The 14,602-nt window shown below is 41.6% G+C and overlaps 1 protein-coding gene across 2 annotated transcripts in view; it reads right to left on the bottom strand.

Moving 5' to 3' along the window:
• The window catches only part of top2b (DNA topoisomerase II beta), a 251,137-nt gene that overhangs the window by 95,328 nt on the left and 141,207 nt on the right, over nt 1-14,602 (bottom strand). For both annotated transcript variants that reach the window (XM_068059910.1, XM_068059917.1), the window contains exons 20-25: nt 11,549-11,697; nt 10,870-11,101; nt 9,518-9,652; nt 8,605-8,805; nt 8,307-8,502; nt 3,272-3,363 (exon numbers count right to left, since the gene is read on the bottom strand). In XM_068059910.1, coding sequence (XP_067916011.1) covers nt 3,272-3,363; nt 8,307-8,502; nt 8,605-8,805; nt 9,518-9,652; nt 10,870-11,101; nt 11,549-11,697 — 1,005 coding nt within the window. The remainder of the gene's footprint in view (nt 1-3,271; nt 3,364-8,306; nt 8,503-8,604; nt 8,806-9,517; nt 9,653-10,869; nt 11,102-11,548; nt 11,698-14,602) is intronic.

Genomic DNA, 14,602 nt, shown 5'->3' with positions numbered 1-14,602 from the left:
TGTATAAAAGCCATTTACTCAAACCTAGGAAGTCCTATTAACCCTTTTTTTCCAGGGATATTTAGGGAGCTGTAGCTGTTTGAATCGGACAAAAGTTTTAAACTTCCAAGAATGTAACCCAGGCTCGCGTAGCTCTAGCAACCATAAGAGACACAAAAGGGATGTTGCATTAAAAAAATTTATAAAATACATGTTATTATTTTCTGTTTGTAGGGCAAGATAGAAAGATTTCTATTGTAAATATTTAAAACTATTTAAAAAAGGAGGCAGACAGAAAACAGGGAATTATAGACCTGTTAGCCTGACATCAGTAGTGGGGAAAATGCTAGAGTCCATTTTAAAAGGTGTAATAGCAGAGCACTTGGAAAACAATGACATGATAGGACAAAATCAACATGGATTTACGAAAGGGAAATCATGCTCGACAAATCTACTAGAATTTTTTGAGGATGTAACTAGTACAATAGATAAAGGAGAACCAGGGGATGTGGTGTATTTGGACTTTCAGAAGGCTTTCGATAAGGTCCCACATAAAAGAGAGGCGTGCAAAATTAAAGCACATGGAATCTGGGGTAAGGAACTGACATGGATAGAGAACTGGTTGGCAGACAGGAAACAAAGAGTCGGAATAAACAAGTATTTTTGCGAGTGCCAGGCAGTGACTAGTGGGGTACCACAGGGATCGGTGCGAGGACCCCAGCTATTCACAATATATATTAATGATATAAGTGAGGCAATTAAATGTAATATATCCAAGTTTGCAGATGACACAAAGCTGGGTGGGGGTGTGAGCTGTGAGGAGAATGCAGAGAAGCTCCAGTGTGATTTGGACAGGTTGAGTGAGTGGGCAAATACATGGCAGATGCAGTATAATGTGGATAAATTTGAGGTTATCTACTTTGGTGGCAAAAACAGAAAGGCAGATCATCTGAATAGCGATAGATTGGGAAAGGGGGAGGTGCAGGGAGACCTGGGTATCCTTGTGCACCAGTCGCTGAAAGTAAGCATGCAGGTGCAGCTGGCAATTAAGGCGGCAAATGGTATGTTGGCTTTCATAGCAAGAAGATTCAAGTACAGGAGCAAGGATGTCTTGCTGCAATTATTCAAGGCCTTGGTGAGACTACATCTGGAGTACTGTGTGCAGTTTTGGTCTCCTTATCTGAGGAAGGATGTTCTTGCTATGGAGGGAGTGCAGTGAAGGTTCACCAGGCTGATTCCTGGAATAGCAGATTGACGTATGAAGAGAGATTAGGTCGATTAGGCTTGTATTCGCTAGAGTTTAGAAGAATGAGAGGGGATCTCATAGAAACCTACAAAATTCTAACAGCACTGGACAGTCTAGATGCAGGTAGGATATTCCTGATAGCTGGGGAGTCCAGGACCAGGGGTCACAATCTAAGGATAAGGGGTAAGCCATTTAGAACGGAGATGAGGAGAGATTTCTTCACCCAGAGAGTGGTGAACCTGTGGAATTCTCTACCACAGAAAGCAGTTGAGGCCAAATCATTAAATATATTCAAGGAAGAGTTAGATATAGTTCTTAGGGCTAAAGGGATCAAGGGATACGGGGAGAAAGCAGGAACAGGGTACTGAGTTTGGACGATCAGCCACGACCATATTGAATGGTGGTGCAGGCTCGAAGGGCCGAATGGCCTACTCCTGCTTCTATTTTTCTATGTTTCTATGTTCTATGACTGCTAGATATTTGTGTGCTCATATTTTGATGAATAAATTCACTTAACAGTTCAAGTCTAAAACAAAATCTTAACGTTGTGATTCCCTATTGCTCGTTGAAGACTTACAAGAAATTGTGTGGAGATTAATTCCAGCAGCTAAAATAATTACAAGAAAGCTGTTCATTATCTTCTGCCTATTACCAAAGTTTACCTCAATATTAAGGCTAGTGACGATGTCCTTTAAAGCACAGGGAGTTGGAACTCACATACAAGTGATTTAAAATAGAGTTGTGGAAAAATCTGGAGCAAGTGGGAGAAAAGACCCAAAGATGTAACACTGGCCTCCACAGAACTGCCTCATCCATTAAACAGCTGTACTTTGACTGGTTACTGTCATGAACCACATCATGGTTTTATGATGTTCTGGCTACTGTACAATCTGCACCAGAAGGTAAACGAGATGATTTCTTTTTTTTGCACCTGGACTTGAAGTGGCATTACAGAACAATTTTCCAAAGTAGCTCTTGAACATACATAAATCATAAGTGTCAATCTGTGATTAAATTAAAGGGCAGTTTTGTGCTGTGTACCTATGACCAGTAAGAACTGAAGTGAAATTGCCCAAGCTCTCTTCATGTAGCACTTATAGTTAGCAGATATTTGAGGTTTGATCTGAAATACAATTCAAGTCAGACAGAAATGTTACATTGTGGTTGATTGTCTTTTATTTTTTCCTCAACTACAAACCAGTGGTGACCAAAAGGGTGGGTAGATGATAGCATTCCATGCTTCTGCCATAATCAACTCCTTATAAGTGTACTGGAGCAGCTTTGGCACAAAGTTCCCACCCAATGCTGTGAATCTTTACCAAGTACAATGTTTGGTTTTGTTCAGTGCTTACAAAAAGTCACTGCAAAGAATCTGTCCTCCTGGGTTCAGAGGGGCGGATGCAAGAGGAGAAAATAAAGTTTTTCTACTACTGTCATCCCTTTTGAAAGGTAAATCATTCCATCGACCAAAACCGTGTTGACTTTTCAGCAGCTAAAGTTGGATAACCCCTGCAGATCTTAGTCAAAATGAAATGTACTCCCCAAAACATTTAGGCTTTCAACTAATCCTTATTCATGTCAGTATCATCTGAGAAATACATTTTGTATATTTCCCTGAAAATTACCAGTTACCTTCTGCCAATCACTTTGAGGACATCAGTGCATCTAAAAATTCTGGATTATGCTAAATGAGCAAATATCTTAAATGGTTAAGATATATCAATTTGTTTTTAACCATCAATTTACTTGTTTTTTGCCTGCACCATAATGGAATGCCAATGCCATTGAAAATTTGGCTGTTACAAAATGCTTGAAAGTTTTCTGGATGACTGGTGTGCCAAAGTTTTTCACAGTTGAACAACTGAGATTGGGAACTCCCGTACAGAGAATTCACAGTCATGAACCTACTCAAAATATAGAAATTCCATCAACCAGTTCTATTTTTAAACAATAATTTTTTTAAATTATAGTTTTAATAGGCAATTTAATGACGTACATTTGGTTTAAAGTATTGCTGAACATATTTTTGGGAAAGCAGCATTTTACCTTCTCTTGAGCTTCTTTCCACGCTTTGACTGGATCAGATTCATAGCCCCGCTGGATCAGCATTTGGTAAAGATCCCTCTTTGATTTATTCTCTAAAGAGAAATTATAAAAAAATTGCATGAATCACAAATAAGTTTGCCCATATTCTCAGGTTTCTTCATGTCTGCGATAAAGACAATCCATCAGCTACAGCTAACATTGCAATGCAAGAACATAACATTTTGCCTCCAAATCTTTCTAACACTTGTTTCCTTCAACAACAAAAAAAATCTAACTTTGAAAATTAACAAAATATTCCAGGATAGCTTTTTTAATACAACTACCAAAACTGAAATATTCCTATTATATAAGCCTGAACTTTGCTGTTAGTTGTTAGAGCCGGTGCTTAGCCGCATATGTTGTTGATTATACCTCCACCAGATGATTACCGCACGGAGGTGAGGCACTCCGAAGTTGCTACTGGTGGCTCAATTGACGGCATCAGCCAGTTACTCACTGCGACGCCTACACCATGCTCACAGCGATCTTGAGCACGCTTTCCATGCAAGCTGGTGGTGTAATTAGCCTCTCGAATAGAGCTTGTGCCGGCTAGTCTGGTTTCTTGCAGAGCGGCAATGTCAATACCAAGTTTGTGTAGCTCACGGTCAATCATGGTTTTTTTGCGTACACTTGCTGTGGAGTGTAGTTCGTTGTTCGTTCCAGGGCATGTAGGGCTGAATTTTACCATAGGTGGACGGGACTTCGCCACCGGTGTAAACGTCGGTGGCGGACCCGCATCCGCCTAGCCCGGGGATCCGACCCGCATTTTATGGGTCCCCAGGCTTTAATTGTCCCGAGGCAGGACTTCCACCCGCTTGAGGGAGGAGGTCCCGCCTCAGTGAGCTGCCAATCAGCGGGCCAGCAGCTCTTAGTCCCAGCAGCGCCACCAGGAGTGGTGGCCACTGCTGGGACTGCAGCCCAGCCGACGCCATGGAGCCAGGATTTCAGACAAGTTGGGCTTGCCTCGCTGCGGGGTGGGGGTGGGGTGATCAGTCATGTCAGCGAGGCAAGGTTAGTCGTTTTGGGGGGGCGTCTTGGGTACCAGGGGTAGATTGGGAGGTGGGGGCGGCACTCAATCAGGCACCCTGTGCCCAACTGCCATGGCACCCCCCCCAAACCGCCCAGCACGCGGAAAGGCCGGCAGCTATCGCTAGGCAGCCTTTCACATCCCCAGCACGCCCACTTGCCACAGGTAAAATACCCGTGAAGGCGGGCGAGGGCTAAGTGGCCGTTAAACCGTTTCCCTCCCCACTGCCCGACCGCCATAAAGTTGGCCGGAGGCGGCAGCAGGGCAGGAAGGCCTCCCGAGCCTCCCGCTCAATTTTACGCCGCCCCCATGCCACCATCCAACCCGCTCGGGCAGCAAAAAATTCAGCCTGTAGTCCACACATTCCAGCTTCCAAGCCGAAAGGTTAACTTTGTTTGCTGTGTAGCCTAGGCATGGTTTTAGGAGGTACAGACTTACCTAGCATCTGCAGCCCCCTCTCAACCTTGGTTACAGGAGTTGCTGGTAGGTGCTAACTTGAGGAAACACCAACCGTCAAATGGGACTCCACTCAGATTTTGTCTCGTTTACTCCCTTAGTCATTAGCTCTTGTTGTTGTTAATGTTTAAGGCACCAATCGGCAGGGCCCAAGACCCACACAAAAGTAGGTTTAGTTTAGTTTAGTTTAAAGATACAGCACTTTAACAGGCCCTTCGGCCCACCGTGTCTGTGCCGACCATCAACCACCCATTTATACTAATCCTACACTAATCCCGTATTCCTATCACATCCCCAGCTGTCCCTATATATTTCCCTTCCACCTACCTATACTAGGGGCAATTTATGATGGCCAATTAACCTATCAACCTGCAAGTCTTTGGCATGTGGGAGGAAACCGGAGCACCCGGAGGAAACCCACGCAGACACAGGGAGAACTTGCAAACTCCGCACAGGCAGTACCCAGAATCGAACCAGGGTCCCTGGAGCTGTGAGGCTGCGGTGCTAACCACTGCGCCCCCCTTGTCCTCCAGGTGTGCGAAGGGAGCAGCTACAGGTCGCTGCTTCCCACCTCCATTCTCCGAAACCTCCACCTACTATGCCTTCAGGTGGTCAGTCTGAGCTGAGGAGCTAACTCAGCACAGGCAAGTGATTTTCTGGTAGGAATAGGCTGAAGCAGAAAAAAACAGTATAACCAGTGGCCAGTCACAGGCTCAGCAGGAGACTGAAGTCTCTCAATCACAGCAGTGGTGCGGGAAGGGCAAGAAACTAATCAATGTTACTTTAAATATAACAGAGCAGCAATTCAGAGGCAAAGTTGGGTCTTATGTTTTAACCAGTGTAGTCCAGAGCAAGTGCGTTTTCTTGATGTTGAGATAAGTCCAAAAATTTGAAGCTAAGTTTCAAAGAAGATCTAGATTTTGCCAGATCTTTTCCACAGCTCACAGATCAGAAAAACAAAAAAAGGCAGCAGAGTATAGACGGAAGCAGAGTCTTACATTTTTGCAATGTGGTCCAGCGCAGAAGCATGATCTTGATATCCAGTGAAGCCAGCAATTTGAAGCCAGATTTGAGAGAAAAACCATATCCATGTCTTATCCAGATCTGTACCAGAGCTCACAAGGTAAGGTTGAGGGATGGGGTTTGTACCAGCAGACAGAGGCTGTTTAAACTAACAGTTAACTTGAAGTTTGGGCTACAAATGCACCCACTGTTAGAATCAGGGGAATTTAAACAGTAGAAGAGAGTATTTAGTGAGGAGAAAGAGCAACGGATGGCAGCAGATGGTCACGGATAGAGGTGAACAGTGAGGAGCTCTCAAAGGAGCTGACTGCCCAAGAGCCATCTTAATTTAATTATTTAAACACCAACAACTTCATCATTACTACAGCAAAATCCGGGCCATAATCTTACATAATTATAATTTAGTTTTCTGACAGCTGAATTGATTATTTTGTTTTAAACTGAAACGTAGAAAAAAGATTAACGGATTATGAATCTCAATATCAGAGGACACAAGATGGAGAATACAAGCAACAAGACGGACAGCTAGGGCTATGCTCAATACTGAAGCAGCATTATACAATGCTATTTTTTCCCAAATTAGGTGAATGAAAAAATGACAGCTCAGTTTACAACATACAAAATGTAAACAATAAAATGTAAACTCAAGATTTTAATATGTGACCAATGTTATTAAAGGGTCTTTTATTAATTGTACCAAAGAAGGATATCCTGGACCAGGGGTTCCCAAACGTTTTTGCTGAGCCCCCTTTGGAAATACATGTTTAATACAGGACCTCTCTTTCTAAGAAACAGTAATTATTCAAAATTCAGGTCTGTTTGGTACAGCTGGTAACCGAAAAAACTTCAGCAGTTTTATCACTTCCCCAGTTTTAATTCTACTCCCTTACACTTTTGGGCTTTAATAGTAAAATCCAATCAATCAATCATTATAATTACCGGCCAGGAAATTGCTCGGATATGCTCTCACTTTGCCAGCATCATTTTGAAATAAAAGCAGTGAGGCAGGAGCAGATCCGGGGTATTTCCAGCAGCTAATGGCAGTGCAAGCAACTTCTCTGAAAGGAAAACTGCAGGCATCTCCTCTCTTTGGGATTGCAAGCAGGGTGCTTGATGAACAATCTTCCACAAATGGAAATACAACAGGTCAGGCATCAGAGTGTTTGCAGGTGGAAGAGAGAGTAATGCATAATTGAGTCGCTTTGCAGGAGGTAAAATGTGTTTTTTGTGCATAAACTCCAAGAATTTGGATGCAATTATTAATTTAATTCTCAATTTAAAATTTAAACAGTAAGAAAATCCAAGCAGGGTTAAAATAAGCAAACTTTTCACAAATGTGCAAAGTACTGGGAATAATGTTATTTTGAAGGCAGTGAAAAATTTTAAAAGAATGGCTATTTAACTATTGCGTCTAAACATGGTGGGTCCTGAGGGCTCATTAGGAATTCAATGCAGGGCAAAAACAAAAAGTATGTTTCACAGAACAGCAGAACCTGGGGCAAAAAACTTTTCAACAGATTTTTAAAGCAAAGTCATGGGGTTGGGCAGGGAGGAAACCAATACCTTGCTGCAATTTAGTTATTTATTTGTGGCAGTGGGGATTCAAAGGCTCATGAGCACTTGCATAAAATAAATTTGTGCTGCAAAGAGGTGCAGGTCAGGAGGCAAACAGCTTTTCTTTAGCTGTGTGATCCACATTTATACCGAGGAACACTGAAAATACCTGCAAGCTGGAACTGATTGTGGAGGATGCCAGAGTTGGGAGAGAAAGCAAAGTCTGGAAATCTTCTCGTTGAGAAGGCTGAAGGAAGTAAGTCCTACAGCCCCATCAATAAAGAAAATTTGTATTGCAGACATTACCTCTTAGTGCATTACAGCTAGCGTCGTCCTCATGCCTCGCCACATCCCCCACCCAAATAGCCTCATTGTGCTCTCCTCCCTCAGAGTTTGGGAACCTGTCCTAGATTATTCCCTTTATGTATTTCCAAGAACTGTATAAACACTAGTTAGCAAGTGGGAATGCGCTACACTTTTTAGGAACTAAAAGGGTTGATCAGCAATCTAGCAAATCATAATTGACAATCACAAATGAAAATATGACAATGAAATATCTAGTAGCTGCACTGCTGGGCTCGTAACCAGAAGGCTCCAGTTTAAATCCTAGTTTAAACTCCCATTTCTCTTTTTCATTATATGACATTTTCAGGCTCATCTGTATCTGATCAACAAGGGTGGAGGGGATGGGTTCATAAAGGAGAAGGAAGAGGAGAAAATACGTATCCCTTCCTTCACTACTTTAGTTGACTCATTAAGAATAACAGCAAGAATCCAAGGGGCTTCTGACTGAGATAGCATAGCTTGGAACTTTGTTCAGATAATTTAGTCAGAATGGTTTTACTTGCAAACAATTGCTCAACAGCAACTACTACTATACAAAATTCCAATTTTTGAAAATTTTATTACGGAAATTTTTATTTAATCTATCCTTACCAATTGTAATCTTTCCCTGTATTTTCTCCAGAATGAACCGAGCTTGGTTGTTTAGTTTTGAAGACTCTGCTCCCAGCATTCCTGACAACCACTCTTTCCTCAGACTGTAATAATGTAACCGCAGATCAAAGAACTCCTTCAAGATGTCTTGTACAGTTTCATACTTCTTCAAGCAACCCATGTGATCAAATAGTACCTGTAATTATCATAATGTTATTGCTGTTTGAACATTTAAAAAAATATATCTAGCATTTAATAATTTACATAAAAATTATATATATTTTAAAAAGGACACTACCATAGAATTGCAAGTGAGTGTCGTTTGTAGTTTGAACACCTTGTGTAAGCCAGCAGCTTCTGCTTGTGCAAGTTTCTCCTCTGACATTTTTACCACAAACTTGACTGAAGCATCAGTATGATACTCTTTGTAGTCATTTATCAAAGCTGGTGTCTTTTCTGTCCCATTGAGCATAGGCTCGAGAACTTGCTCTTTGTATGCCTATAGGGGGAAAAAAAACAATACAGCGTAAGTATTTATTAGCACGCACATACAAGAAAAATATTTTCAAAAGATTAATTCCCAAATCGGTGTGACATGCTAAAAGAAAATGTATTTGACTAACAGGGACACCTCATTCTTCTTTCAGAAACGCAAGCCATTTTAATGAATTTCTTTTTACAGGTCTTAAAAACTTCGTGGTTCAATACATATGTTGCAGCACAGAAGTACTTGCTAAGAACCTTCTCCATAACTGGCAATACAGTTTAGCAAGAAATGTCTGTCTTAAATTCTCCTTTCAGTAAAATAAGTAAAGAACTATAGTCACATGGAAACACTCCCCAAAGAGCAATAATTGCTAACAGATTACAGAATTTGTATAGGCATTGTCCAGGACCCTGTTCAGCCAGTTAGTTGACCAGGGATGTACACAAAGAAATAAAACAAAAAAAGGAAAAATTAAATATTTAGATTAAAAAACTCAATATGTTGTCAAATTAACAATTCAACCTACTCAGGTGCCCCTATCCACACCCTGAGGGTGTGGATCTATTCAAGCACAATCCTTCTTTAATGAGAGATGAGTAGCTATCCATATTCTCTAGAGAAATAAAATGGGCATGGATGTATCAATATTCTCAAGAAGTTACTGACTTCATCAATATCTGAATTACTACCATATTAAAACTTACTTCAAAATTGTGCACGTTACCTGTGTCCAAGTCCTAACTGGAAGTTCTGTAATTTCTATTGTATTCCGATCCAAAACCAAGATCTCACCACTAACAACATATTGGTTTTGGCCCACTTCATGAATCGTTCCCTTGAAGTTCTTGTAGCATGGAAGCTAGAGAATCAAAACAGAATGGGAAGAATGAGAGATTAAACCCTAAAGTTATTGGTTGGCCTTCTTTGTAATCTCAATGTGTACAAAGCTTTTTCAAAATCAACAAGATCCAACATGTTATAAACATTTATAAATTAACTATAAAAGGTGTAAATGAACAATATACTGTTGCCATGAAAAAATGCACTGTATCTTTTCAAACAAATTAACTGTCTCACTCAAACAATCCTATTGAAAACTATTTAAAATAGTAAGTTTACCTTCAGATTTATAAAGGGCAATTTCTCCATAACAGAATAAGTAATAAAGAACAAACTGGTATTCGCATTGTGCCTTTCACAACCTCAGAATACCCCAAAGTGCATCACAACCAATGAAGTCATTCTGAAGTATTGCCACTGTTATAATGTATGAAAACAAGGCAGCCAATTTCCACAAACAGAAATGAGATAAATGACCAGATAATTTGCTTTAATAATAGTCCCTGAGGGATAAATGTTTCCAGGACACAAGGAGAACCGTCCTGCTCTTTGAAAAGTACTATGGAATCTTTTTCATCCATGAGAGGGTAGACGGGGCTCGGTTTAATATCTCATCTAAACAATGGCACCGTATGCAGTAATGCATTGAAGTGTCAGTCTAGATTACGTGCTCAAGTCTTTGCAGCTGGGCTTAAAACAATAACCCTGATTTAGTGTGATGCCACCAAGGCTAACACTTCATTTTCCAATAACAGAAAAGAACATACTACAGCATCTGTCTTCAAGATAAAATATCTCTAAGCTAAGTTTTTCACTTTAAGAAAAGAGTTGGCTAGGCTTCCAGAATTAAGATGCTATACTAGTGGTTCTCATCTCAAAACATTGTGGGACGGAAACTGGTCCGTACCAGTAGTACAAATTGGAGCAATATCAAGTCGACAGCCTGTTTCACAGGGTACCCGATTTTCTTTTCTATTAAACGCAATTGAGAAGAAAACAGGTGTAATGTAAAATGGGATGCCAACTCATTACATGCCCATACTAGTGCAGACCAATTTTATCCCCTATATCTTACAAGGTCTCCTCTGTTATCAGAAAATATACTTGAACAAAATGTTGTACTAGTCCAAAGTTATGTAAAACACACATATTTTACATGTGCATAAAACATGGCAATGTGTCAAAATATGCCAAAAAAATTAGTTTAACAAATAACATATATTCTCCATTATTTACCATAGGTAGGGGATCCAGGCCATCCAGCATACGCCTGACATTGTTGACAAGCTCCCTGGTATCATAATTAGGAATTCTACAAGCCCATCCTGTACCAATACCTTCAGCTCCATTAACGAGAACCATGGGAATTATGGGACAGTACCACTCGGGCTCAACTCGCTGGTTGTCATCATAGAGAAACTTCAGTAAATTGTCATCCATGTGAGGGGAAAGCAAACGTGCCAATGGACTAAAAACAAATACAACAAGTTTAACCTCAAAATTAAGATACTTCAATACATTAATATTCAGAAAAATTAGCTCTATATTGTAAATTAACCACATACTGTCTGAAAAACAAACTGATTTTGAAGAATTCAATAATCACGTTTCTGCATAATTAGAGCAACAGAAACATTCTAAAAGTACAACTGCATACAGTTTCGTCAAAGCATTGAGTATAAACTGGCTAGAAAGAAATGTAAAAGGTAATATTGACAAAATGCACAAACAACAAATTCTTAAATTGCAAAACAAAAAAACGAAAATGCAATAAAAGTCTGGAACACCACATCTAACAGTATTAAGGAGAAAAACTGGTTAGTTTATGGCAAAATGTGTACACATGAAACAAGAACCTATCATTTTCATATCAGCATTTAGGTACTTTTATTTCTAAACAACTTTCTTGGCTTACCTTAACATAGTGAAAATATAACGAGGACTGGCAGCATCTTTGCCACCATGCAATCTAGTACCAAACTGACCAATTGGCTGCAACAAACTTATATTGTTACTTCCTACAAAGTTTTGAGCCAAATTTACGATGGTCATCATAAGTGCTTGCTGAAAAGGAGAAAAATTACAGTTACTTATCTGATAAATATGCAAGTAAATACTCTGCTGCAACTAAAACTTCATAGACAATAATCACAAGTATTGCATTTCAATTCTTTGATGCATATTCTCTCAATCTTTCAGAGATTGCCAGTACTGGCTTGTGCTCCTAATGCGCACAAAGTCCCATTCACCCGTTAATCCTGTTTGCTGACCTGGCAATGCCACAATTTAGCAATTCACATATTTGTTTTCAAATCCCTCCATGGCTTTGCCCCTCCATATCTACGTAACCTCCTCCAGCCTTACAACTTCCCAAAATCTCTGCACTCTTCCAATTTTCGTCTCCTACACATCCCTGATTTTAATTTTTTGATTATTCTTTCATGGGATCTGGGCGTCGCTGAAAGGCCACCAGTTGTTGACCATCCCTAATGCCCTAGACAACTGAGTGGTTTGCTAGGCAATTGCAGAGGGCAGTTAAGAGTCAACCACATTGCTGTGGGTCTGGAGTCACATGTAGGCCAGACCACATAAGGATGGTAGATTTCCTTCCCTAAAGACCATTAGTGAACCAGATGGGTTTCTGTGTCAATCGATGATAGATTCATGGCACCAATACTGAGACTAGCTTTCAATTCCAGATTTTTATTAACAAATTGAATCTAAATTCCATCAGCTGCCATGGTGGGATTTGAACAGGTGTCCTCAGGACATTAGCCTGGGCCTCTGGATTACTAGTTCCATTGACATTACCACTGTGCCCACCATTGGCATCTATGCCTTCAGCTGCCTGAGTCCTAAACTCCAGAAGTCCCTTCCTGAACCTCTTTACCTTTCCACTTTTAAGAAACCCAATTCTTCAACCAAGCCTTTGGTCATCTGTCCTAATATTTCCTCATGTGGCTGAGTGCCAAATTCTGTTTGATAATGCTCCTGTGGAGCGCAGAGGTTTTACAACATTAAAGGTGCTATATAAATGCAAGTTATTAAAGTTGGGGAGGGGGGGGGGGGATGGTGAGCAATGGATGAGAGTCAAAAAAAATACAATCTCCTTATAAAGAGTTTTTTTTTAATGTAGGGCCCTGGCATCAAAGGCACCCCTTGTGACCTCTCTGCATTCCACATATGGCAGCTCCGCCTTGGAGGCTTTGGTTAATTTTCCCCCCCAATTTCAAAAACACGTATCCTCATCAGATCGATTTCATAAGCTGGATTTTCAAAGCACTTTGGGGACAAGCATAGCTGTGGATATGAATTGAAGACTGTGATCCCAGAAGGTGTCTCTGGATGTCAATGCCTCTGGAACATGCTGCAATTTTCAAACAGTGGACAAGGGTTGCGGAGCCAGTAACCCACTTGTCTCCAACTAACTGCCTGTTAAACTCCTAGAGGAGCTTATAAACGGGCTGAGGAAGAGCCTGCAGGGAATTTTCAAACAGGAGAGCAGGAAGAGCAAACTGTCTGGTGCACATAAATGATTAGCTGCTGGGAGCAAAGCGGTTGCACATTGCTTAATGTTGATAATTATTCAAAGAAATCGAAAAAAGGGTACTTGAAACATAGCACTTCACCTGCCTTCCTGTATACTGTCTGGCCACTTGCTTGCACCATTAACCCTGCCAGCCCTCTGATCTGCTGCCTGCACCCTTCTGCAAGGCAACAGTGAGCCCTGTCATGACTGCCGTCTGCCTTTCAACTTTGCAGCCTGGAGCCGCTTCCTGCCTCCGTGCCGGTCCCGGCACAACAGACTCGTGTGCCACACTCACTGAGTTCAGCCCTCCACAAATCTAGTATTGGTGGAATGCCCTCATACTGCACAAAAATAGATTGGATTTGCTTTGCAGCTGCTGCTGGCAGGGATTCCCCCACTTATTTCCAGCCTCAGTGTCAACCAGCATGACATAAAACAGTGACTGCACTTCGAAAGTACTTAATTGGGGAGGCGGTGGCGTAGTGGTATTGTCACTGGACTAGAAGCCCAGAGACCCAGGGTATTGCTCGGGACATGGGTTCGAACCCCATCACTGCAGAAGGTGGAATCTGAATTCAATTAATAAATCTGGAATTAAAAGCTAGTCTAATGATGGCCATGAAACCATTGTCGATTGGGATAAAAACCCATCTGGTTCACTAATGTCCTTTAGGGAAGGAAATTTGCTGTCCAGACCCACAGCAATGTGGTGACTCTTACATGCCCTCTGAAACGGCCTAGCAAGCCACTCAGTTATATCTAAACGCTATCAAGTCAATAAAAACGAATGAAACGGGATGGACCTCCCAGCATCAACCTAGGCACCAGAAATGACAACGGCAAACCCAGCCCTGTGGACCCTGCATAGTCCTCCTTGCTAACAACTGGGGGCTTGTGCCAAAGTTGGAGAGGTGTCCCACAGACTAGTCAAGCAACAGCCTAACATAGTCATACTCACAGAATCATACCTGACAGACAATGTCCCAGACACCATCACCATCCCTGGGTATGTCCTGTCCCACCGACAGGACAGACTCAGCAGAAATGGCGGCACAGTGGTATACAGTCGGGAAGGAGTTGCCCTGGGAGGCCTCAACATCGACTCTGGACCCCATGAAGTCTCATGGCATCAGGTCAAACATGGGCAAGGAAACCTCCTGCTAATTACCACCTACCGCACTCCCTCAGCTGATGACTCAGTACTCCTCCATGTTGAACACCACTTGTTGGAAGCACTGAGGGTGGCAAGGGCGCAAAATGTACTCTGGGTGGGGGATTTCAATGTCCATCACCAAGAGTGGCTCGGTAGCACCACTACTGACCGAGCTGGCCGAGTCCTAAAGGACATAGCTGCTAGACTGGGTATGTGGCAGGTGGTGAAGGAACCAGAAAGAGGGAAAAACATACTTGACCTCGTCCTCACCAGTCTGCCTGCCGCAA

This window comes from Heterodontus francisci, chromosome 2, assembly GCF_036365525.1.
Source record: "Heterodontus francisci isolate sHetFra1 chromosome 2, sHetFra1.hap1, whole genome shotgun sequence".
Lineage (NCBI taxonomy): Eukaryota > Metazoa > Chordata > Chondrichthyes > Heterodontiformes > Heterodontidae > Heterodontus > Heterodontus francisci.
Note: the sequence above shows the minus strand (reverse complement) of the source record. Positions and strands in the feature narration are given on the sequence as shown.